Source organism: Danio aesculapii, chromosome 19, assembly GCF_903798145.1.
Source record: "Danio aesculapii chromosome 19, fDanAes4.1, whole genome shotgun sequence".
NCBI lineage: Eukaryota > Metazoa > Chordata > Actinopteri > Cypriniformes > Danionidae > Danio > Danio aesculapii.
In genome coordinates this window covers 36956024-36981222 of record NC_079453.1, presented here as the reverse complement: position 1 = coordinate 36981222, position 25199 = coordinate 36956024, and the positions used below count along the sequence as shown (strand labels likewise).

Sequence of the window (25199 nt, the reverse complement as noted above, 5' to 3'; positions counted from 1 at the left end):
TAAACCAACCAGATCTTAAACACTGTGAGTTTATAATGGCAGTTCACCGGAAGTGCCCAAATGGCCTTATTGTAAAATTGTAAAGTTCCCATGCATGAGGTCTAGTGTTTTCATGTGAATTCATGTGAACAGATGGTTTCAACAAAAACAATGCTCATTCTTCATCAGCTTCGTCTAGCACTGTGTTAGTAAAGCAGGTATTTTAATAGTGTGCTATCAGTGGTCAGAATTTCACAATAGGAATCAACCTAAAGGTCACTCGCTCTCCTTCTGGAAGCGATTCTCACTTTCAACCAAATCCCAATTTTTCCTTGCTTGGAGAACAATGAGTCTTTGAAGGAAGTGTGATTTCCCTGGTGTAAGCCAATTATTTGGTTCACACCCTGCAGAGCTAACACAAGTCTTAAATTCCTTGCAGCCACTGCCGCCTAGTCGTTTGTGACTGGATGTGCTGAATGAATAATGTTTGAATGATCTGAGGGAAGGGCAAGATTTAAGTACTGTACTCATTTATCATTACCATGCAGAGAAGGTGGATTGTTTCTCATTCTGGAAGAATCCCTGAGTAATTTTAGCTTGACAGAATTCTGGGGCCCCACATCCACATCAGACATAGGTATGTACATGTAATGCGTCTAATGAGTTCACCTACTGGTGTAGGTCTTGCTCTACTGACGAGTGCCACCCACATGGAGGAATAGAACAGGCCATTCGTCATCCGGGCTGAATATATGGCACAGGCCGCCGAGGCAAAACACAGCCAGCTGATGACTGCTCTTTGAAAGCTCTGTCCAGTCTGCTGCTATACACACTTCATTTTCTTCCATCAATAATTGTGTTACTCTACTCTTTCTGTTCTTTCTTAACCACCCACAAATATTCTGTGAGATACAAAAAGGCTTAAATTATGAAGAACTTTCGTTAGTTTTTAGTGATGTAAGGATTACTGAACTTGTGATTGGATTCAATCCATGATTTTGATTTCACAACTTGATTTTCTCACAAAAAACTCAATATACTCAAACTCACTGCTCGATGAACTGATTTGCTGATAGTAATAGTTCGGGTTTGTGCATTGGGTAGGATTGGGGATGTAGAAAAAGATCATGCAGAATATGTACTTTATAAGTACAAATAAACAGAAAATGTTTTAATATTTTTTTTATTTAAGTTGACATGTACTTACAAAGTTTCTTATTGTCAGTTAAATGTCTGTTGAAGAAGCAGTATTGAAAGATATTAAGGAGACAGTCTACTAATACTCAAATGGACCATCAAAATAAAGTGTTACTGAACTAAAGTGTTACCAATAAAACTAAATTAAAATTTTAAAACAAACCCCAAAACAAATAAGTAAGCTACAAATTGAAATAAAGGTCTTTATTTAAACAAAGTAAGACTTTGTTTGTGCACTTTCTTTTTAAAATTAGAGGCAACCACTGCACCTTAACAAAGACTATAGAATAGTATAGAATACAGGGACTTTGACCTTAATGATAATCCAAACAAAGATTCAGCATGAACAGTTTGTTTATCAACTTAATTTAATTTGAAATTTAATTCAGTTAATTTAAACTGTATTTAGAAACAAAAAAGGGTCAGAATGAACCAAATATACCTGAAGAAAACATTAGACAAACCGAATGATTCACTCTGCCAGTAGGTGGTGCTTCTGAACAGTAGTGATATAGTGTTACCGCACTTTAAACAAAGCAACAACACTTTAATATGTATCATTCAGAGGCAAGATGAACAGAAAATAAAATGTAAACTTTTGTAAAGACAGCCAGTTGGTAAATTAAAACCAACTTGGAGTAAATTGGAGTAAAACTACTTCAATTGTTTTGCGATTAATTTATTTGACATCTCAACTGATTTGAATCCATATATTTTAATTGATTACATCGATCTTCGTTACATCGATATTTATTTTTCCATGAAAATGCATAGTTTAGTGGCTCTGATGTTTAAAAACACACAAATCTAACATTTTGCCTGTATTTCAAGTCTTCAAAATTTAAATGACAAAAAATTTTTTACCAAAAAACTTTCCTACCGTTTAGCTTCTAACTACTTCAAATGAATCAAATCATTGAATTCTCAAACAACAAGACAATCCACATTGTAAACAAGCTGGTGCTTCATCGTATTTTAACTGAATCATTGAAAAGATCTGATTTAAAAGCTTTTTTTTTATATAGTATTAAGATGCTCATCAATCTGAGAACAATGGATGTGTCACCATCACCAGCGATCAAGCCTGTGCAGATTGCTGGAGAACTACACATCTACCAATGTACTGAACTACAACTCCCATCATGCACCCCACACACACATCAGTTTCTGATTCCCCTGATTACACGCACACACAGCTGGAAGCTCATTATGGATTAATCAGATGGACCATAAACACAGCGCACACACACACATTATTGCTAAGTCTGGTAAACTGTAAGTGAGCATTATGAAGCATTGCCTTGCCTCATGTTGTTTTGCTGCCTGTCTCGGCCAATTCGCCTGTACTCTGACTACACTTTGGATTACATACATGCACTTATCTGTCACTGTTTTGACCTTTGCCTGCCTGACGACTCTCTTAATAAACTGCATTTGGATCCTCATCTTCATTTTACCCCGACTCATTGCAGGATGACACTAAATACACTGGTGAGGTGCCTTTGACATCAGAAACAGACATAAATGCGGACTGTATTGTACCGAGTTGTACTATAATTGCCATAAATGTGCTCTCAAAAACTTTCGAGCTTGTCCACTTTCAACCATTATCCGATGTAGACAAGGAACATTTGTTTGGATTTTTTTATATAATAAACAAGGTGATTGTTAGCATCACTTTCGCAAAACTCTACACCTACAGACCTAACACATGAAAGTTATGGGATGTTTGCGTGGAATCAGATGTTGGATTAAGACACATCTTTGTAGTTAAAATGAAAATATATGTAGAAAGGAAAGAAAAGGAAAGAACTGTGGCGTGTAGAGAAGTAATAAAGAGACCGCCAGCTCAACCAAAAAAAAAAAGATGTATAATTTGAAAGAGGAGAGAGAGAGGAAGGGAAAGGGAGATAGAAAGTGAGAAAGAAAAAGTGGTAAGGGGAAAAACAGAGTGTGTTGAAAGAGCAGGTGAGGAAGGACATGGGGATCAGATTGTGTCTGAGGAAAGAGGAGGGCAGACAAACCCAGACACACAGCAGGAATACAGCCAGAGCACAGGTCATGCCAGTGAACCAAATACTGCTCCCATATACTGAGGCTAATCTGTGATAGGATTTTAGGCATGTCTAATGGTCTTATTTAAAAGTTTCACACACATATAATACAACGTTCATTCTATTTATCAAGTCTTTGTTTTTATGTGCTTTTATTAAACTGTCCCTCCAGGTATCAGTCCTGATTGTGGCGCCTTTAAACCTCTTTTTTCATTTTCATGTGAAATAGGAAAGAATGTGAGCGTTTTCCTGTAAACTAAGCTGGGGTTTTTTTAAGCTGACACCTGGATTGTATTTGCAGCTGTCTTAATCAGATATTTCTTCGCAATTAACAAAACAAAGTGGTTCTCAGTTGGAGACTGGGCTTTATTCTTATTACTATTTCTCTCTCCGCAGCCATTTTTCTGTCTCTTAAAGCATTCAACATGCTCAACTCAGATGCCCTGCTTTGTTTTCCATCATGATGGAATAAAATGCAGAATAGTTTGTTAATGAATTCATGAAGATGAGTTGGAAAAATATCAATGGGTCTTATATAAGACCAATGTGTGAGGGAGAATAAAGTGGGGGACATTCGTTTGTGTGCTTACCTAAAATCATCAACCTTCCAGAAGCGCCAGCCAGTTAGTCTTAGGGCTATGTTTACAAACCGAAACATTTTTGACTGATCCCTTGGATCGGAACTCAACTGAACCGAATCAAATTATGAAGACTAAATGAAAAACACTTAAGTCAGTGGGAAAGTGGAACGGTATCTCTTATTAAGAATATAAGCAAAATACCTGATTACCATGACTAGTTATATGTCAATGACAACATTTGTTTTTTTATCCTTTAGGATAGTTCACCCAAAAATGACCTCATAGTTTACTCACCTTTAACTGTTCAAAACCTGTTTGACTTTCTTTTGTTCAACACAAATGAAGATATATTGAAATATGCAGGCTGCCAGGCATCTATTAGCTGTGTCTCATTTCAGAGGCTGCATCCTGCAAAGGATGCATTCGAAGGGTGCTGCTTCATCGCAGTGTGACGAAGGCTGTCTCATTTTTTTTTAAATGTGAAGGCTCCTTCAAATGCAGCCTCTGGTAATCCCAGGTAATGAAGGATACGACCGGTGGATCCTTCTCGACCTCGAACATCCCACAATTCGTTGCGTGCTGGTAACGGCACTCTTGGTTGAATATATTAGGTTTCATTTTACTTGGAAACCTAAACACATGGGAAAAACAAAAAGGTATGACATATCTTACTAAAAAGTGATTTTATAGACAGTTTACAGTTTTAAATGTACATGTATGGATCAAAGGAAATATATTTCCAGCTTTTGTAAACCTTGTTTTGCCTTCAAATCTTAAAATACGTTATATAACTTAAAATACATTTTAAAATCACTTTTAAAATGACAAATTTTATTAGCGCTTATAAACGGCAGCTGTTACGGTCACTAGATAACAAGATCTGTCCTCTGTAGGCTAGAAGATGCAGCCTCTAAAATGAGACACAGTCATTGACTTCCATAGTCTTTTTTTCCTACTATGGATGCCAATGAGTGCCAGGAACCAGCATTTTTTTTTTTAATCTCTTTTCGTGTTCAACAGATGAAAGAAACTCGTACACTACCATTTTCTGTGATATGTGTTGCAGGCCAGTATTTTCAACTGTCACCTAGTAAACAGTACCTGTAAGGATGTGACTTAATTGTGTCAAAGTCCCTTTAAGGCAAGTCATTTTACTCATATGCTCAGGCATTTTGTCTGAATGGAAAAACATCAAATTCTCCAAAACTGTTTGCCAAGCTTATGATTACATTACATATTTGGAATCACCAATACAATTAAACAACAATTGTCTCATGAGTTTCGTTTCTAAACGTCCCAATCAGACAAATCGGCATATTTTCAGGTTGACCAAACTAATGCACATGCGCACTCGAAAGGAAGGAGATTTGTTACACATTATCATCCTCTGGATAATGATCATCTGATTGCGCTGCTCTTCTAGAGTAATTCACAACTTGGTGTTGATGGCAAATCTCCTCCAGAAATAACAGCTACTCTTTGTTGTGGGCGTTTGAGTAGTTGCTGTCATGTGATGTGCGTTTGACAGGATGGACTGTACCTCACGTTGGTTTCATGCAGATTACAAAACCAAAAACGTTTGTTTTTAAGTGTAGTGGATTTAATTAAAAGTACAGATTTCAAGCTTTATGTGGATATATTTTTATGTCTGTGAAGCAAGTATTTGCTGGGATTCATGTGTGTTTGTTGACTACAAAAAATTCATAAAAGTCGTAAAAGTACACGTCTGGTCCGAGCTTTTCCCCTGGAGAAACATCAGTCTATAGCAATCGATGACTAGTCGGCGGGGCTTCATTCGCCATATTGACCATTACACATTTCCCCATTCAAAACTATATGAGTGACATGTCCTATGTATTCTATAGTCTTAAATTGGGTCTAATGTGCAAGTTCAAATAATTTGCTTGAGGTAAAAAAAAATCATCCCACAAGTAAACTAGACCAAGTAATACAGAGCTCTGCATTTGGTGTGAACCCAGCATAACAATATTCCGAAAATAACCTAATTATCAAATAGACATGAATGAATGACAACACTTCATCAAGTGTCTAATCTGTCTATATGATCACTAGTCTAGTTTTGATCACTAGTCTAGTTTTGGACTATTTTTAGACGCCTATCAGATTTTCATTGACAGCCCAATATTAGCCTTGATTTATCATCTGTGTGTAGATGTCTATTAGATGTCAATAAAACACAAAATCGCTTTGTGGTTAGCACTGCTGCCTCACAGCAAGATAGTCACTGGTTCGAGTCCTGGCTGGGCCAGTTGGCATTTCTGTGTGGAGTTTGCATGTTCTCCCCATGTTCGTGTGGGTTTCCTCCAGGTGCACAGGTTTCCCCCACAGTCCAAAGACATGCGCTATAGGTGAATTGAATAAACCAAATTGGCGGGAGTGTATGTGTGTGTGAATGCAAGAGTGTATGGGTGTTTTCCAGTACTGGGTTGTGGCTGGAAGGGCATCCGCTGCATAAAACATATACTGGAATAATTGGTGGATCATTCTGCTGTGGTTACTCCTGATAAATAAAGGGACTAAGACATAGTAAAATGAATGAATGAATGGATAGATGCTACTACAACATAAGTTCAAGTTATGTACGATGCACCACAGTGTCTCCAGTGGCCAATTTCTGCTTAAACCTGAAGCTATTCCTCCATTAAAAAACTATAGGAGCACACATGCTAATGGTCCAGCTGGTGTAGCCTAAACACTCACTTCTTGGATGCCACACATGTGCGTCTGAGTAGAACACTTTAGCTATATTCCCGAGACTATGAAAGGTATGTGCATCGCTCATGAAGCCAAGAATTGGAGACAGCTCAGATGAATCGTGTCCATTATTTACTACAGTATGTCTAAGAGAACATTTCCTCAGGGCCGAGATAGAGGGAGCTACTTGAGAAAAAAAAAACATGTTCTCCACAAGCCACATTTGAAGACGTTGAACAGTAGAAGCGTCGCTGTTTATCTGTCACTTAGCTTGACAGGAGCGTCGGCTTTAGGGCTGTTGCATAACATCTACGGGGCCCTTGGGCAAAGTCGGAGACCCCTGTTGATGGAAAAACTGAACAAAATGGCAGCGTAAACAGCTTAAGTCACACCTCAGCAGGACCCTGACAGCATTAAATGGATGATTTATTAAACGATTCTGTTAAATGTTGGCGCAGCGGGAGGACGGCTGCATATTAACCAACGGCTTTTGAGACCTGCTCTGTAGGTCAACATGTCTGAGAACAGCCGTCTGAGAGGCATACCTCGGTTTTAATATCCACAGTGGGCTAAAGTCACGGTGGCTGCTAATACGCCATGCAATCAGAGAAAGTTAATGTGCAGTGTTTTGAAAGCGAGCGCCGCGTTCCTAAATATTTGCGCAGTGCTGTAGAGTTACTAAGGTAGCCGGTGACATAGTGTGTATATAGGGGGGAGGAGAAGTGATATATAAGATTGGCAGATGGGGAGGCAGTTACAGGTTAAGCACCGTTTGGTCTCTCTTGAGATTTAACCCGTGCTGAAAAGTTGATTTATGGAATAAAACTCTCAGACCCAATTTCCGCCTTTCTCGCTGACTCCATAAACATGGTGCCTATCAAACAGACATGTGCCTGTACTGCGCAAAACACAGTCTCGCATGCCACACACAGACACACTCTCATTTATGTTCAATAACAGCTATGATATATATTTCATTAATTTCCCTTTGGCTTAGTCCCTTATTTATCAGGTGGCGCCACAGCGGAATGAGCCGCCAGTTATTCCAGCATATGTTTTACGCTGCGGATGCCCTTCCAAGCCGCAGCCCAGTGCTGGGAAACACCCATACACTCTCACATTCACACACACTCATTCACTACGGCCAATTTTTTTTCTCCAATTTCACTTATACCGCATGTCTTTACACTTCACCCGGAAGAAACCCACACGAACACAGGGAGAACATGCAAACTCCACACAGAAATGCCAACTGGCCCAGCAGGGACTCAAACCAGCAACCTTCTTGCTGTGAGGCGACAGTGCTAACCACTGAGCCATCATGTAACCCTATAATATATATTCCATTATTTTATTTTATTTTTGGCTAAGTCCCTTTATCAATCAGGGGTCGCCACAGCAGAATGAACCGTCAACATATCCAGCATATGTTTTTTACGGATGCCCTTCCAGCTGAAACCCATTACTGGGAAACACCCATACACTCTCATACACTACAGACAATTTGGCTTACCCACAGTATAGCACATGTCTTTGGACTGTGGGTTAAACCGGAGCACCCGGAGGAAACCCACACGAACACAGGAAGAACATGCAGACTCCTCACAGAAATGCCGTCAATCAATCAAACCAGCGACCTTCTGGCTGTGAGATGACAGTGCTAACCATTAAGCCACTGTGCCGCCATATAATATATATTTGTCTGGGTTAAAAAGTTTAACTCACACAAGAATTAAAAATCTGTTATTAATTACTCCCCCTCATGTTGCTCTAAACCCAGAGACCTTCGTTCATCTTCAGAACACAAATGAAGATATTTTGATTGAAATCTGAGAGCTCCCTCATCCTCCATAGACAGCAATGGTCCCGACTCCTTCAAAGTCCAGAAAAATACCAGAAAGCATCATTAAAACACACACATTTGCTGTGTGTGTGCACTGAACACTGAAGAAACATGCTTCAGTGTTCAGTGCACACACAGCAAATTAGAGTATGCACACTATACTGACACTGAGGAGGTGAAATTGTTGTTATTTTTGTTAGATGAAACTGTTAGAAGAAACTGTTGTTATTTTTGTTAGATGTGCGCACATGTATTCTCATAACCACTAACTTACACATACTTTTTTTTGGTATTTGTTTGGTCTTTGAAAGAGTCTGGACCATTGTTGTCTATGGAGGATGAGTGAGCTCTCAGATTTTACCTAAATATCTTCATTTGTATTCCAGAGAAGGTCTCAGGAGTTTGGAACAACATTAATAACAGATTTTTCTTTTTTGGGTGAACTACTATTTGATGTCATTACACACTTTTATAATATATTAGTTAATTCAAAAATGCATACCTATATACAACTCTTCTTGTAAAAGAAGTTTGAGTTGTGTATTTTGAAAATGTTTTTAGGGTTTTGATAGTGATAAAGAATGTGTATTGAATTTTTGTGTATATTTGGCCAAAAATATATATAATCATGTATATTATTATTATTATTATTATTATTATTATTATTATTATTATTATTATTATTATTATTATTATTATTATTATTATTATTATCACTATTATTACTATTATTATTATGGTGAACTACTCAGATACCTTAAGTCCATATGTGTCCATAAGTCAGGCCACCACACCACCACACTTTTACCACTGGTAAAATTAACCTACAATTTACATCAGAGATCTGAGGGGTTCTGGCGCATTTGGTCCTCCCTCTGGAATTTTCTTGAGGATACTCAATGACAGTGTCTTTTTCTAAATTAGTTTTTATAATTTCCTTTTATTTCTGTCTTTGCTTTCAAGCATTTGTATGCATTTGAATGTCGAACAAAAATGGTAGAACTTGTTGTCACCAGATACCAGTACCACTGTGGTTCTGTTAAAAAAAAAAGAAAAAATCTGTCCTATCTATCTATCTATCCATCCATCCATCCATCCATCCATCCATCCATCTGTCTGTCCGTCTATCTATCTATCTATCTATCTATCTATCTATCTATCTATCTATCTATCTATCTATCTATCTATCTATCTATCTATCTATCTATCTATCTGTCTATCTGTCTGTCTGTCTGTCTGTCTGTCTTTCTGTCTATCTGTCTATCTGTCTATCTATCTATCTATCTATCTATCTATCTATCTATCTATCTATCTATCTATCTATCTATCTATCTATCTATCTGTCTATCTGTCTGTCTGTCTGTCTGTCTGTCTGTCTGTCTGTCTGTCTGTCTGTCTGTCTGTCCGTCCGTCAGTCTATATGTAAATCTATCTATCTATCTATCTATCTATCTATCTATCTATCTATCTATCTATCTATCTATCTATCTATCTATCTATCTGTCTGTCTGTCTGTCTGTCTGTCTGTCTGTCTGTCTGTCTGTCTGTCTGTCTGTCTGTCTGTCTGTCTGTCTGTCTGTCTGTCTGTCTGTCTGTCTGTCTGTCTGTCTGTCTGTCTGTCTGTCTGTCATTCTATCCATTTATCCATACATCCATCCATCTGTCTATCTATATGTCTGTCTATGTGTCTGTTTGTTCAGAAAATGACAATTGATCCGAAAAATATTTTTAAGTGGTCCACAGCTGTTTACACGCACACATTTATGCAAGTTCTGTGTTGTTAAGCTCTTCTTGTTTCATCTCCAAAGGTTATATAAGCTTACGCACCTGAAAGGTCTTACAGTGGGCTCCCTGTGGGCTGTTTGTGGGTTTCGCTAGAGACCTGAGGTGTGCATTTCTCAAACATCTTGGAAAGAGCCATTTGATTTAAGGTGATGAAAAGTGGGGATAGCTTACTTTTGAGCTATTTACTTGTGGCCCGCTCAGTTTTGGTGTCTTGGTTACCACCTGAGCTGCCATGTTGATTTTAGAGATTACTGCGAGTGGGTTTTGGCCTCCACAGTGTTTTGCCTAATTTTCTGCCAGCATGCAGTAAGTGGTATAGTGAAAAGCGATGCGGTATGTGTTTTTTTCACTACTTATTTTCCTGTTTTCATACAAGGACCTGCATGAGAACATTCCACTTTCTGATTGAGTTTCATAAGTCTGGTTAGAGGTGAATTACACGGATATGCTTTTAAAGCTCATTTTTGGTCTTGGTGAATTATTATTCTGTTATTTGCTGATTTAAAAGACCCGACTCACCATGGGAAAGCCATAAAGTTTGTAATGTCTGGGGCGAACGCTTCCTTATTTCCTTTTCTGCTCTTTAAACAGTTTCTGTTTTAAATTTTGCTAGCTGTTACCGTGAATTCTTACATTCAACTGACTTCTTTATAAATCTGTTTTAGATAAAACATCGCCACCATTTGCCAAATTGCTGCTTTTTTATTGTTCTTTTACATGGTTTCGCCTTCGATGCTCATGACTGGCTTTGGTTACTCAGAAGCTCCTTATAGACATTTGGCAGTCACCCATTATTATGTGCATATCTATGTTTTAGACCTCAGCTGTGCACTGTAAACACAGAGAGTGCGCATGCATGGCCGAGTGCTTGGCCAGACAGATTGCATGAGAGTTTTTTACTGCGTCTGCAGAGCTTTTCAAGAAAAACATTAGATAAACAGATTGCGCCTGCCTGTGGAATCGGGGTAATGTCTGATTTTCATCATTTTGAGTGTGAAGACGCCTGCTCAGAGCAGGGCACATAGTTAAAAACATCGCAATTATCCAAGCCACAATGCCACAACCCCCCTCCAAAGAAGGCTCAGCCATTCATCCCCCGACCACCAGCAACATCAGCTAACTATTCAACAGCTAACCAAGTTGGCTGTACCAGTGCCATGGGCGTCGCTAGGTCTATTTTAGGGTGGGCTGTAGCCCCCCTATGTTTATACCCAGCTTCCCTAAAACTTTTGCGATTAGCTCACAAACTGTGCACTAAATTATCACCTCAATCCCCTTTAAATTTGATATGAAAATGGCGGCAGAATTTGGTTCCTCCCTTCTTTCGTTTTTCATTTGATCAGCAAACCATAGCTGTGCAGAGCGAGAGAACAGTGTGTTTATCGATAAATTATTATAATAGCTGCTTATTTGCAGTTCTTTGCTATAAATACACTTGTATCACTTGTACCCCAATGTCATGGAGGAGCAATCAGGTTTCCCATCTACTATCTCATCTTATCATCAAAGCTGTTTCCTCCAGTGAAAATGTACCTCTTAATTAGGGTTGGGTCAATGGACAATGCCATCGCCTATTGCTGATGGCCGATTGACATCACGATGCTGAGCCGGCAACATACTCCTCCACCCTGACCCGTCGCACCAGCAACCTACTCGTAAAAAATACACACTTCTGCCTCGTTTACACTAATACGTCTTAGTTTTAAAATGCCACTTTAGAACAAAAACTATCCACATTGGTGTTTCACCTAGCATTTCTGAAAAGCCCTCCTTCCACACACTGAAAACGCACATCACGTGACCACACACACACAAACACACTCTGTCATGCGCTCTAATGTATGTGCACGTCTGAGCTCAGTCAGCGAGTGCTTTGAGATACAAGGATGTACCGCTGGATCGCTTTTCACTAAAGTTGTTATATATAAAGTTGTAAAGTATATTAAATCTTGTTGATATTTAATCTTGTTTCTATCTAACGACTCTTCTCTCTTTTAAATCTGTCAGGTAATGTGTCACAGCGTCAGTACACTGCTTCAATTTTTCGCTTTCACGCTTGTACTTAGTAATTTCAGTGAAAACCTCAGATACTGTTGGTTGGTTCCTGTTTGTTGTGCATGATTTTTACCAACCAAGTTTGTTGTTGCCATTATAACGACACAGATCACTCTGCCTATTCATGCCAGAGTCCCACGCTCAGAAAAAGTGATTGACAGGTGGTAATTTGTGTGTAACTTAACTTTTATTTGTGATTTGGCTATGGGTAAAACAAAGACCATGCGGGTCAAATAGTTGAAACGGTAGGCTACAAATAATTAATTGGTTATGAATTGATTAAATATTCATAAATAATTAATTCACCGCCGTCTACGACGACGATGCCATCATCCATCGCGATGTATCACATTAGACATTGTTTGATGCCAAATTGACATTGCCCAACCCTACTCTTAACAAACATTTTGCTATTTTAATTTCAAAATGAACTACGAATATAAAACACATTACAGTGCGTATGTCATTGACTAGCCTATACCATACAGTCATGCACAGAAAGGATTAAACACAGTGACAGAACCACTTAGTGAATGTACTCTGTCAGAGTCACTGACAGAGATAGAATAGAAACATCATGTGTTGTCTTGTATAAAAATCCTATTCATTATTACACTGTAAAACCCAGCAGTCAACTCTATCAAATGAAATAAGTGTAGTTAACTCAAAATTTACTGAAAGTTAATTCTACTCATTTGAAAAGAGTTTTGAACTCAGTGTTGAAGGTAATGAGTTAATTAAATACCTCATTACTTAACTTAAATGGAGGAAGTTCACAGTACTCATATAGATTAGTTTTTTAACTCAAATGGTTTGTAGCAATCCTCAAACGGTTTGAGTTGCCTTAACTTATTGGGTTTTACAGTACTCAGTCGGTTTGAGTTCTCTTTATTTATGGGGTTTTTACTGGGCTCAAATTGCTTCATTTACTCAAATGGATTAAGTTCACAGTACTCATTAGGATTAGTTTTTGAACTTAAATAATTTGTTGCAAACAGTTTCCTCAAATGGTTGGACCTTAACTTTTTGGGGTTTTACAGTGTATGATATAGATCGAGAAATTTGTGAATTAGCTGATAGGTTTAAAACTTATATTATGTTATTTAATTAGAAAAGTGGGAAAATGTGTTTTTTTTTATTTATTACATGGAAACAAAAAATATACCTGAATATAGAAAGTGTTTTGTACAACACTAAAAAGGTGTGTTGAGCCTATTTGGCTAATTCAGATCTCAAATGGCTATGCCTGTCTATACAATACAGTGGAATACTGCTATTTTAGCATACAACACTACCATAAAGTCAAACATTTTTAAGTGTGTATAACTATTTAATTATAACTTATAAATGTAAAATTAGGCGTATCTATCTATCTATCTATCTATCTATCTATATATATATATATATATATATATATATATATATATATATATATATATATATATATATATATATATATATATATATATATATATATATATATATACACTGTAAAACCCAAAAAGTTAAGGTAACTCAAACCATTTGAGGAAACCGATTGCAACAAACCATTTAAGTTCAAAAACGAATCCTAATGAGTACTGTGAACTCCATTTAAGTTAAAGTAATGAGGTGTTTAATTAACTCATTACTTTCAACACTGAGTTCAAAGGTCTTTTCAAATGTGTATAATGACTGTCAGTTAATTTAGAGTTAACTAGCTGAACCCCCTAAAATAAAAAAATCTAAAATCGCCCCTGACCAGTGCGTTCTGTTTTTGCCCTGTTTCTGTTTGTCTGACTCTCTGTTTCGCACTCTTGGCCTCCTTGCTTTCCTTGTGATCGTGTTTTTCCTGGAGGGGGAAACGGCTACATGTGAGAACTAGGAGGAAGTGAGCTTTTTAGCGAGCGCAAATACAGATGCTCACACAGACGTGACTAATTATACAGGCTTGCGCATGGGTTTTTGGGACTGCACATCCTTACGCGGCAGTAAAATAAGATGGCAACCACAGGCCTATAAGCTCACTGTTGCAAAAAAGCATCACTCTACACTATACGCCGTAGGAGGGCTTCAAGGCCGGAGCAAAGCCCAAAATTGTCCTGCCGGAGCCCAGCAGAGCCTTGAACTGAAATTCCAGTAAGAACAACAATAAAAGCGAAAATCGAAAATGATAAAAGAGGGAAACGCCAGTGAACCACAGTGAATTAGGCAAAGCAAACAGACACAGAGTGCCCCGTTTGGAGTCTTGCTGATTGGGAAAACACAGAGAGGCTGAGCATGTCTGGATTTTTTCCTCATGTCTCGGGCCAGCTAGTGCCTGAGCTGCATTTGGACCAGGTTCTCTGCAGATGTGGTATAACATGGACATGTGCGCTGCCATACTTTTCGTTTTTGATTTCCACTGATGCAACACAGGCACAAACTAACTGTTGTTAACTTTCCATTTGCATGCTGCTTTCGCGAACTTCCCTTGAAGTCGGTGCAAGATTCGATGATCTAATGCCCTGTTTACACCCGGTGTTAAGATGTGTTTTCATCAATCCGATCACAAGCGGAAAAAGCAAAAAACAGGTGTAAGTGACATCCTAATCGTTTTGAACTTGTTCACATTTGAACACCTTAAAAGGTATTCCAAAACTCAATATATGCTTTCATAAGCTACAGCAGGGTAATAAGTATTCAACTCGTCATGTTTTTTTTCTGGTTAAAGTATTCTAAAAGACTTGATGACATGAAATTGAACCAGATTATGGTAAAAATAATCATACAAACAAAAAATAAAACAAAACAAAACAAAAAAAATCAGAAAAATGTGTTATATGTAATAGCAATGGAATAACACAAGGCTGAAATGTATTTAATACTTTATATAAAAGGCTTTTTGGTGATGGCAGCTCAAAGACAACACTCATATGGAGAATGAAGTCATGCATTGCTCATGTGTGAGTTTTTCACAGACTTCAACAGAGTGTAAAAACCTTGATGGTTCTGTGCACAGGGAGAACATGCAAACTCCGCACAGAATTGCCAACTGACTCAGCTGAAACGGTGAGCTTCTTGCTGTAAGGCATCAGTGCTAACCACTGAGCCACCGTGCTGCTCCTTTTCACACATATTAGCAAACCTTAATTATGACTTTTGACACAATAAACTCCTAATTCTACCTAGATAAAATCAGTAGAATAAGTTCATCCAGAATATGTACTTGATATGTACACATTAACAGCCATTATCTTATTAATAGGAATAAGTGACTAGTTACTAGTGAGAATTTGTATTGAAGTGTTACCAAAAATGTAAAAAAAAGAATTGTGACTTTTTTTTTCAGAAATGTGTGATACAGACTTGCATTTGGTACATACTAAGACAGATTTGTGAGATATATGCTTAGTATTTGTCTTGCAATTATGTGAATTACATTGCAATTATGAATTTTCTACTTTTTTGTGCACAACAAAAAGCAAAGGTATGTACAAAAAAGGGATAAAGCAATTGAAGAGTTCAGATGCAAAACCCTCTAAATACATCATCCACCTTTTTTTTGTAAATGAGCATCAGGCTCCTATAATTAGGTTCAGAAGTTTCATTTTATATGTAATGATAAGGTTATTAGCTAGTGAATAAAATAACTTTTTTTCATAAATGTCACTTTTGACAACTATTTGGTTTTTTACAAGGTAGATTTTCTTTTTTGTCAAAACCAGCTAAATCCACGTCTGCTTTTTTTGCAAAAACCTCTAAATCCACCTATTGGGACAAGACAGTGTATTTAGTTAAAAAAAATGACTAAAGATGCAATTAGAAAGAATTTTTCCAAACATAAAACGCATTACACAAGCCACCTAGAATTAAAAATACATCTGTCGTGTAAGTGGCGGTTCATTCCACTGTGGTAAACCAGGGGAAAAGCAGTAGGAAAATGAATGAATGAAGTCTGTCAAGTAAGTGCATTAATTAATAACATTAAAACTGACATTAATTAAATCTTAACAATCAGTTTTCATTTCTAATATCTGGGATTAAATTTAATGCAAGAAGAGCAATGTAAATATTGTAAACTAAGCTTGGTAGATTTAAATATTGTAGTTTAAAACATTGTGAAACATCAATATCTGTGCATTGTCCATTAATATAAAAAGCTTATCAGACGTATAGGTATTATGAAGTAGGCTTATATAAACGTATAGTTTTCTGCATTATATTTATCTTTTAAAAATAGCTTACATTAGCAGATAAATCACAAGATGGGCCCACTGGGCAACAAGGGGATGTCTCTCAGACAATTCTAGAAGCTGTCATTCATTCATTCATTCTCACTATACTTAAGGTCTTGGTCTCTTTTTCGTCTCTTGTTTATCCTCATAGCATCCATGTTGGATAAAAGAAAGGCATCTTAACTCTGTCTTTTGTGAAACGGAGTTGCCGTTTAATGTATAGTAAATGTGTAGTTTAATGTATTGTAAATCGGACTCATTCAAAGTCATTCATGCGTCGCTGCGCAAAAGCACGTTATGAATGTGTGTTACACTTCTGACTGTACATTGTGTTTTCTTTTGAGTTTTGAGGTAAGGCACATTTTCATTTGCCATTCAGACAGTCGGACAGGCTCATCCAGTTCATCAAACTCCATCTTTTAAAACTCCATCGTTGTCCTCATTTGTAAGTCGCTTTGGATAAAAGCGTCTGCTAAATGACTAAATGTAAATGTAAAATTGGAAGCAGAATAAAACGCTCTCCCTCATAAAGCCGGCACATCAGCGCACTGCTACATTGAAAACATATTATTCGATTCGCGCCTTCTGATTGGTTCTCAGTATATAGCGTCTGAAAGCGCTGACACTGTGATTGAGATGATTTGAAGCAAATCTATTTGTTGAACATGTACTACGTGCCAAAAGCATTCACTCAATGTCATTATCCACTGATTCGATCCAAGACCAACGACGAGATGAACCAAGGTTTCCATATCCTGGACCAGGCCGAATCCTGAGCAGCTACTGTGATGGTCATGGAAGAGTGGAGAACATGAGACTGATTCCTGTGACGCTCCAGGGACAGACGAGTCTTCGCTGAGGCCAGCTTCCAGCTTCCGCCACTGAGACTGCAGCTCTGCACAAGACGTTTGGCCAGCGGAGAAATTAAAATGATCGTGCCCAACTGAGCCTGGTTTCTCTCAAGGTTTTTTTTCTTCACTTCCGCCATTAGTGAAGTTTTTTTCCCTCTCCGCTGTCGCCACTGGCTTGCATGGTTCGGGATCTGTAGAGCTGCGCATCGTTGGATTTGCCCTTCAATATTTGGACTCTCAGTAGTGATTATTAAACCACACTGAACTGAGCTAAACTGAACTGAACTTGAACACTACAAACTGAATTACACTGTTCCTATTTACTGTGACCTTTTATGTGAAGCTGCTTTGACACAATCTACATTGTATAAGCGCTATACAAATAAAGGTGAATTGAATTGAATTGAATATCTCATTTTTGGTGGAAGTGGCATTTAGCGGCTTTTGCATCTGAACTCTTCAATTAAAAAATTATCAGGGATAAAGCAATTATCTTTAAGCAATTATCATAAAAAGCTATGGATGAGGTATTTAAAGCGGGTGCATGTGATGATAGTATAAGTAACAATAGGAGGAATAATATTTATAATTAAAGTAGTGGTGCAGTGGGTAGCACGATCGCCTCACAGCAAGAAGGCCCCTTCGAGCCTAGGCTGGGTCAGTTGGCATTTCTGTTTGGAGTTTGCATGTTCTCCCCTTGTTGGCGTGGGTTTCCTCCGGGTGCTCTGGTTTCCCCCACTGTCCAAAGACATGCGCTATAGGTGAATTGAATAAACTAAATTGTCTGTTGTGTATCTGTGTGAATGAGTGTGTATGGGTGTTTCCCAGTGCTGGGTTGCAGCTGTGTAAAACATATGCTGGATAAGTTTAATTAACTTCAAAGTTTTCAAAGTTTAATATAAGTTCAAATAAATAAAGGGACTGAGCTGAAAGAAAATGAATGAATGAATGAATGAATTAAAGTAGTGGTGTGAGAAAGGGAGTAGCGGCAACAGATGTGATATTATTATTATTATCATCATCATCATCATTAATCTTATTAACCCTTTAACTGCCAGCTCTAATAATAATCACTGTTAAAGTCATTTAAAGAATGACTGTTTTAAATATTGGTACACACACAGTATTGATGGTTTACAAAAGAAAATCAGACAAACATAATCATGTTGCACTACTACACTTGATTTTGTTACTATAGTAAAAAAACAGAGTCTGAAAAGCATCTGAAATGTTTTATGGCATACTTAAAAAAATATAGATGACTTAGTGTTCAAGATATTTTATTTTGATCACGTTTTTAAATAAACTGGTCTTACACTTCAGATTTTCAGATTTTTCATAGTATATGTATTAATTAGGGTACTTTTACCATAAACCGACATATCTACCATTTGGTAGATGCTGAAATGTAAAACTATGGGATGTGTTGAAAGATAAAATGCACTGAGGGTGTTAACTAGTGACATTAGGAGTTAAGAAATGCAATCCAAACACTTTCTTCTTGGTGTGGTAGTTAAAGGGTTTATAATAGTAATAGTAACAGTTGTAGATGTACTATACAAATAATTGCGGACATACACCTCTAACTTTTCTCCTTTTTCTGATGACCTTGCTTTTGAAAGTATGATATTTAAACTTGTTAGAGAATCCATAGGATAAAAAGTTGCAGTTTATTTTCTCTTATTCAGAAGCAAAAGACAAGCTTCCATATGAAAGTGATGTAAGCATGATAAAAATAAAAAGAAATGGGGTTTCTGGCATGATATCGCACCCTATTCACAGAAAGTGCCTCAAACGTGTTACAGTCTTTGAAATGGTTCTTACATGACTCTGTGAACAGTTTTATATTTGAGAAAGGGGCACCATTAACCTTTGGCTAGTATTTAAAGAGGCTCTTGCTGGGCTGTGGCACTGTGGAGAAAGTTGAGATGACCTGTGGGTCTAGTGCTTGCAGAAGCAGTCGGGCTGACTAGTGGCTTTCAGTGTTCAGACCTGCGGTTATGAGAGAGAGAGTTCAGCTGTCACAGCACATTGAAATAGGAAGTGAGGTACGTTATGAATGTGTCTTGGCACGGCCAGGTCCGCTGAGAACGGCAAACTAAAACCTGTGAACTGTGCAGGCCACGGATAGGATGTCCATGTGTTTTTGGACAGAATTTAAGATCGGCAGACTTTAAGCGCTGTCTCTCAGGTTTTGCAGGTAAAGCACTCTTGAGAGAACACAGTGTGCAGAAATGAAGGACCGGGAGACGCTTCCATCAATAAACTACCTGCCACATTCAATCAGAACACAGGACAGCTCATCCAGGTGTGGTGTGAAGTGTAGAGCAACTGGTCAGGAATCAATCATAGATCTGAGGCCAGATTTGTAAGACAGATAGTCCGTATTGAGAATGGACTTGTTTCTGTTGTGTTTGGGAGGAGAAAGGTGGATGAGGAACTATTTGAGAGATCATATCTTCAGACAAAATGATGGAGAATAAAGCACAACGAGAGGAAAAATGCAACTGTGTGTCATGCCTCAACTATACTGAGCAAACCAATAAACCAAACAACAAACGCATGTGCCAATCAGACAATGAGTACATTCACATGGACACCAATAATCCAATTTTAATACGATTAAGACAATGCGCTGATTAAGAGTCTACCATGTAAACACCAATTTATTATTAATTGAATCCGATTAAGGTCATAATCGAACTAAACCGAAATCAAAATAAGATATGTGGAGTATGCTGATTTTAGTCACATTATTAAAGTGCAGAACAGACCATAGACTGTAAAAGATATGGGTGTAGTATCTGTGATGTCAACCATTGATTTCTGAAGAACGCAACAAGTAGGCATAACCAGACGTCGCCATTTTATTCGTGCACCATCACACCCACCGGGGGTGACTAAATATGGGCAAAGAGGCGGAGTGTCATTGGAGCTAAAAACGCCTGCTAGTATTTTGCTTAGACAGGATTTTCTTTGGGGGAAATGCTTCATACTTCATTACCTGTGATTCATTTGTGTTCTGACCACATGTGCTTGGTTGTACATTATATCTATAAAGTGTTTAGACTTTTAAAAACACTTCTGAAATACATTAAGCCACTAAACATTGTTCTTATGACGTTTTTCTACAGGATGAAAACGCAAATTCCTTCCAAATACTTCAAATATGGTCTGTGTTAGTAAAAACAAGGCTATTTATGAAATCCAGGCATAAGACTGAATGACAATGTTTCAGATGACTGTTCTATAGCCTACAGCTATTCAATCTGTCAGATTCTGGAGTGCATTCAAGTTCTAAAAAAAATATAAATGATAAATGATCTTAAATAAAACAAATACATTTTTAGAGATGGTATAAGTATATAATTTCACTCACCTGGGTAATGGAGGCTACTTGAATGGTTTGTGAGCACAATTTAGTGCACACAACATGCCATATCATCTGATAATTGTAGGAAATAATTCCAAAAGGCAATTGATTGTGTTTAGCCACATAAAACAACACAAAAATATGATGAATTTGCTGAGTTCAGTGGCTAATCAGCCGGAATCAGCTGAGGTGAAGTGACAGCGACAAGTGAGACCTAGCTGTCGCTCAAGTGGCCACGCCCTTTATTGACACTTAATATAACTTAATATAAACTAAACAGAAGAGTTGAAAATTCACCCCCCTTCATAGTTGTCATGAATGGTAATATTAGCTACATGCACCAAAACCATCTTTTGTACCAGGCTGTAAACATGTGTTTATTAGCTGTAAAATTGGCCAGTTTACCATTGCAATCAGAAAACATCTGGATTTCCTGGAGCCAGCCCCCAAAGGCAATTGGATGAATTGAGTTTTAGTTACTTCTGTATCGGCTTCCCAAGGGAGAGCGGGAGGTTGTCGCTTGGTACAGACACCTTAATCAAACTATTACCATCGTGTAAGATTTTCGCCAGATTTTGTGACAGGATATTCCATTCATACACACCTGCTTGACACTATTCTCTGCAATTACCGAGTCAGTAAAGGACCACTGCATCGCAAAATGCGGAGTTTTTTTTTTATACGCGTGCGGTATCAAATTTCATTAAAACAACACTTTTCCAGCAGTTCATACGCGCATCCATTATCTCGTTTGTCACAGGGGACATGCATGACAAACATTACTGAATGAAGGTGAAAGTGCCAAACTGCAGCTAAAGTTGACAAATTAAAAAATTACATGAAACTCTGGAGGAAATGTGGATATCGTGGTGACGTTAATCGAATTTTGTGCTATAACATGTAAAACAAGATCATGAAAAGAACATTCAAAAAGCACCTCATGTAAACACCTTAATCATAATCATATATAAGCTCATACACGTCACACAAAAAGTGAAATGAATGAGGAGGCTTGTGGAGATAACACAAAATCTAAATCAAGTAATTTTAGCTTGTCAGTCATGTTTATGTGTATAAAATATTTCCAAACAATAAAATTGTGGCTAGTGAAAATGGCGAGTGGCTAGTAACATTGGAAAACTACTAGCCACAGTGGCTGGTGATCAAAAAAATTTATGACAAGCCCTGTTTATAATTAAGGACAAACCATTAATTTAGATCCACTGATTCCATAAAAACAAGTAGAGACAACCAAAAACAATTGTTCATGTGGAAACAGGTCAGGTAATCAATAGAATTCAACATTCATTCATTCATTTTCCTTCAGCTTAGTCTCTATTTCAGGGGTCGCCACACTGGAATGAACCGCCAACTATTCCAGCATGTTTTGCGCAGTGGATGCCCTTTCAGCCGCAACCCAGTATTGGGAAACACTCATACACAACTAATTATTCACACACACTCATACAATACGGGCGATTTAGCTTACCCAGTTCACTATAGCGCATATGTTTGGACTGTGGGAAAGTCAGAGCACCCAGAAGAAACCCACGCAAACATGACGAGAACATGCAAACTCCACACAGAAATGCCAACTGCCCCAACTGGGACTCAAACCAGCGGCCTTCTTGCTGTGAGGCCACAGTGCTAACCACTGAGCCACCGTACTACCCAAGAACGCAACATTACACAGCAAATAAACCAAGCCCCACTGTGATGCCATCAGCACCCCTCTTTAGGAGCCAGCGGTCCCTCCCATGCACCTGATCAAATCTGTGTAAATATTTGGCGCGGGTAACATGAGGATTAAATTATCATTCCTCCCTCCGCTAAATTAAAGCAAACAGCTGCAGCCGTCTCGGGGAGCGACTGGTTAAACATTGAGGCACTGACATTAGGCTTCGGCATCCATAGCTCATTGCCCATGCGTATCTTGCATAGGGTCAATAATTCTACTTAGTGACCCGTCTGACAGCCAGCTATGTAGGAAGATCCTCTTTTTATGAGCGTCTCTGCAGGCCCAAGAGTGAAACTGTGTACTCCTGACATGGCTGCTTGTCTACACCAAAAACTCATTCTGCAATTGTTTCCAAGAAGTACTGAAACGTGGCCTAAAATAACAATTCACTTCAGAAGTTTAACGTGAAGGGCTTTACTTGGGCTTTTTCAGTTTTGGACTGATGTTAAGGGGTTATTTTCTCAGCATTTGGTAGCTCATGTGGTAGTAGAGAGAAACTTTCATGTACCTCTTGGAGAGCTGTTTATGTATGCCACTGTCACTCACTATTACACCTACTGGCAGTAATGCTGACTGGCGGAGGACTTTGAAATTCAACCGAGTACGTTGGGAAAGCCAACATAAACGCGAATGTGAAGGGAAACTGAATTATCGGTCAGGTCTCCAAGATGATTTGGAGTAAAGAACATGGAGTGAAAAACTGCAGTGAAAAGCTCACAAGAACACCAAACAACCACAGAATTGCGATATGGGTTATCATCACATCAAAGACTGAAGAGAAGGGTGGCACGGTGGCTCAGTGGTTAGCACTGTCGCCTCACAGCAAGAAGGTCATTGAATCAAGTCCCGGCTGCGTCAGTTGGCATTTCTGTGTGGAGTTTGCATGTTCTCCCCGTGTTCATGTGGGTTTCCTCCGGGTGCTCCGGTTTCCCCAACAGTCCCAAGATATATGCTATAGGTGAATTGGAGAAACTAAATTGGCCGTAGTTGTGTGAGTCTGAATGAGTGTTTATGAGTGTTTTCGAGTACTAATTTGCAGCTGGAAGGGCATCCGCTATGTAAAACATATGGAATAGTTGGTAGTTCATTCCGCAGTGGTGACCTCTGATCAATAAAAGTACTAAGCTAAAGGAAAATGAATGAATGAGTCAAAGTGAAGCCTGGCACTGTGTTCAGATACACGTTAAAAGCTCATAATCAATTGTGCTATCATTTTACTTCAAGTGAGGGTTGCTTACAACCTAGTTTGGAAATGTTTCAACTGTTCTGTATTTATATTTGCATTATTTATTTACTATTACAAAATGTATAATCCCTAAATTGACTTTGAATTACCATTTTAAATAGGAAAATATTAATTGTGCAGCACCATTTAACACATTAAGGTTGCGAAAGATTACTACATAACCTAGTTTGTTAAATATTTTAATTATGCATCGAACAACACACACACACACACACACACACACACATGCTACCGGCATAATATGAGGATATGCAACACTTGTATTCATCCAATCAGTGATACAAAAACTTCAAATATGCAAATGAGAATGTAACCCAGTGTTTAGTATTATACACTACCTGACAAATGTCTTGTTGCCTATCCATGTTTTAGGAACAACAAATAATAACTTGACTTCTAGTTGATCATTTAGTATCAGAAGTGGCTTATATTAAAGGCGAAGGCCTCCAGATTACACTTATTTTACCAAAATAAAACATGATCATGGCTTGATTTTTAATGGTTTAATTAGGACAGTACGGTCTGGTTTTGCTTAGACAAAAGTCTTGTCAAATAATGTACAGTATAGAATTTAAAGTCATGGTGCAGTGGAAAAAGAATTAATATTGTGTATGACTCCCATGAGCTTGGAGGACTTCATCCATACATCTCTGCAATGACTTAAATGACTTATGAATAAAGTCATCTGGAATGGCAAAGAAAGCGTTCTTGCAGGACTCCCAGAGTGCATCAAGATTCTTTGGATTCATCTTCAATGCCTCCTCCTTCATCTTACCCCAGACATGCTCAATAATGTTCATGTCTAGTGACTGAGCTGGCCAATCCAGAAGCACCTTTACCTGCTTTGCTTTCAGGAACTTTGATGTGGAGGTTGAAGTATGAGAAGGAGCGCTATCCTGCTGAAGAATTTGCCCTCTCCTGTGGTTTGTAATGCACAAATGTCTTGATGCCTCAGGCTGTTGATGTTGCCATCCACTCTGATTTCTGTGAGCATCTTAGCTCCATGCAGGTTCCAATAGGTCTTCTGCAGCATTTGTGATGATTCATCTGAAAAATCTACCTTCTGCCACTTTTCCAAATGACCGACTAGAAGTCAAGTTATTATTTGTTGCTCTGACAACTGGGATTGATTATAAGACTTTTGTCAGGCAGTGTATAGTGAGAAACATCAGTGTATTATTACGCTGGATTACAGGCAAAATTATGATTATTGTGAAACAAAAAGCAAGACAATCCAGGATTTGAAATAACTCAGGGTTAACTAATTCTAATGTGAAAAGCCTTATTATGACTTTAATCAAAAAGAAGAATATTAAAGGTAATAGGCTGCTGGAAGAAAATTAACAATGATTTGATTATCTTTCTCTCTTTGCAGTTTGTAATCTTGTGACCCCAGAGGCCATTGACAATGCTGACGGTGCTCTGTGTCCTGCTAACCCTGGGGAATCATGCCCTTGGTGGAGGTTACGCTCCTATGCCTCAGATGAAGTACGTGCAGCCCATGATGAAGGGGCCTGTTGGGCCTCCCTTCAGAGAAGGCAAGGGCCAGTATCTCGGTGAGTGTTGCATTTAACATATATCTATGT

At 38.2% G+C, this 25199-nt stretch overlaps 1 protein-coding gene across 2 annotated transcripts in view; it reads left to right on the top strand.

Moving 5' to 3' along the window:
- The window catches only part of col8a2 (collagen, type VIII, alpha 2), a 105362-nt gene that overhangs the window by 68846 nt on the left and 11317 nt on the right, over positions 1-25199 (top strand). For both annotated transcript variants that reach the window (XM_056479217.1, XM_056479216.1), the window contains exon 2: positions 24989-25169. In XM_056479217.1, the coding sequence (XP_056335192.1) occupies positions 25022-25169 (148 nt within the window). In that variant the 5' untranslated portion in view covers positions 24989-25021. The remainder of the gene's footprint in view (positions 1-24988; positions 25170-25199) is intronic.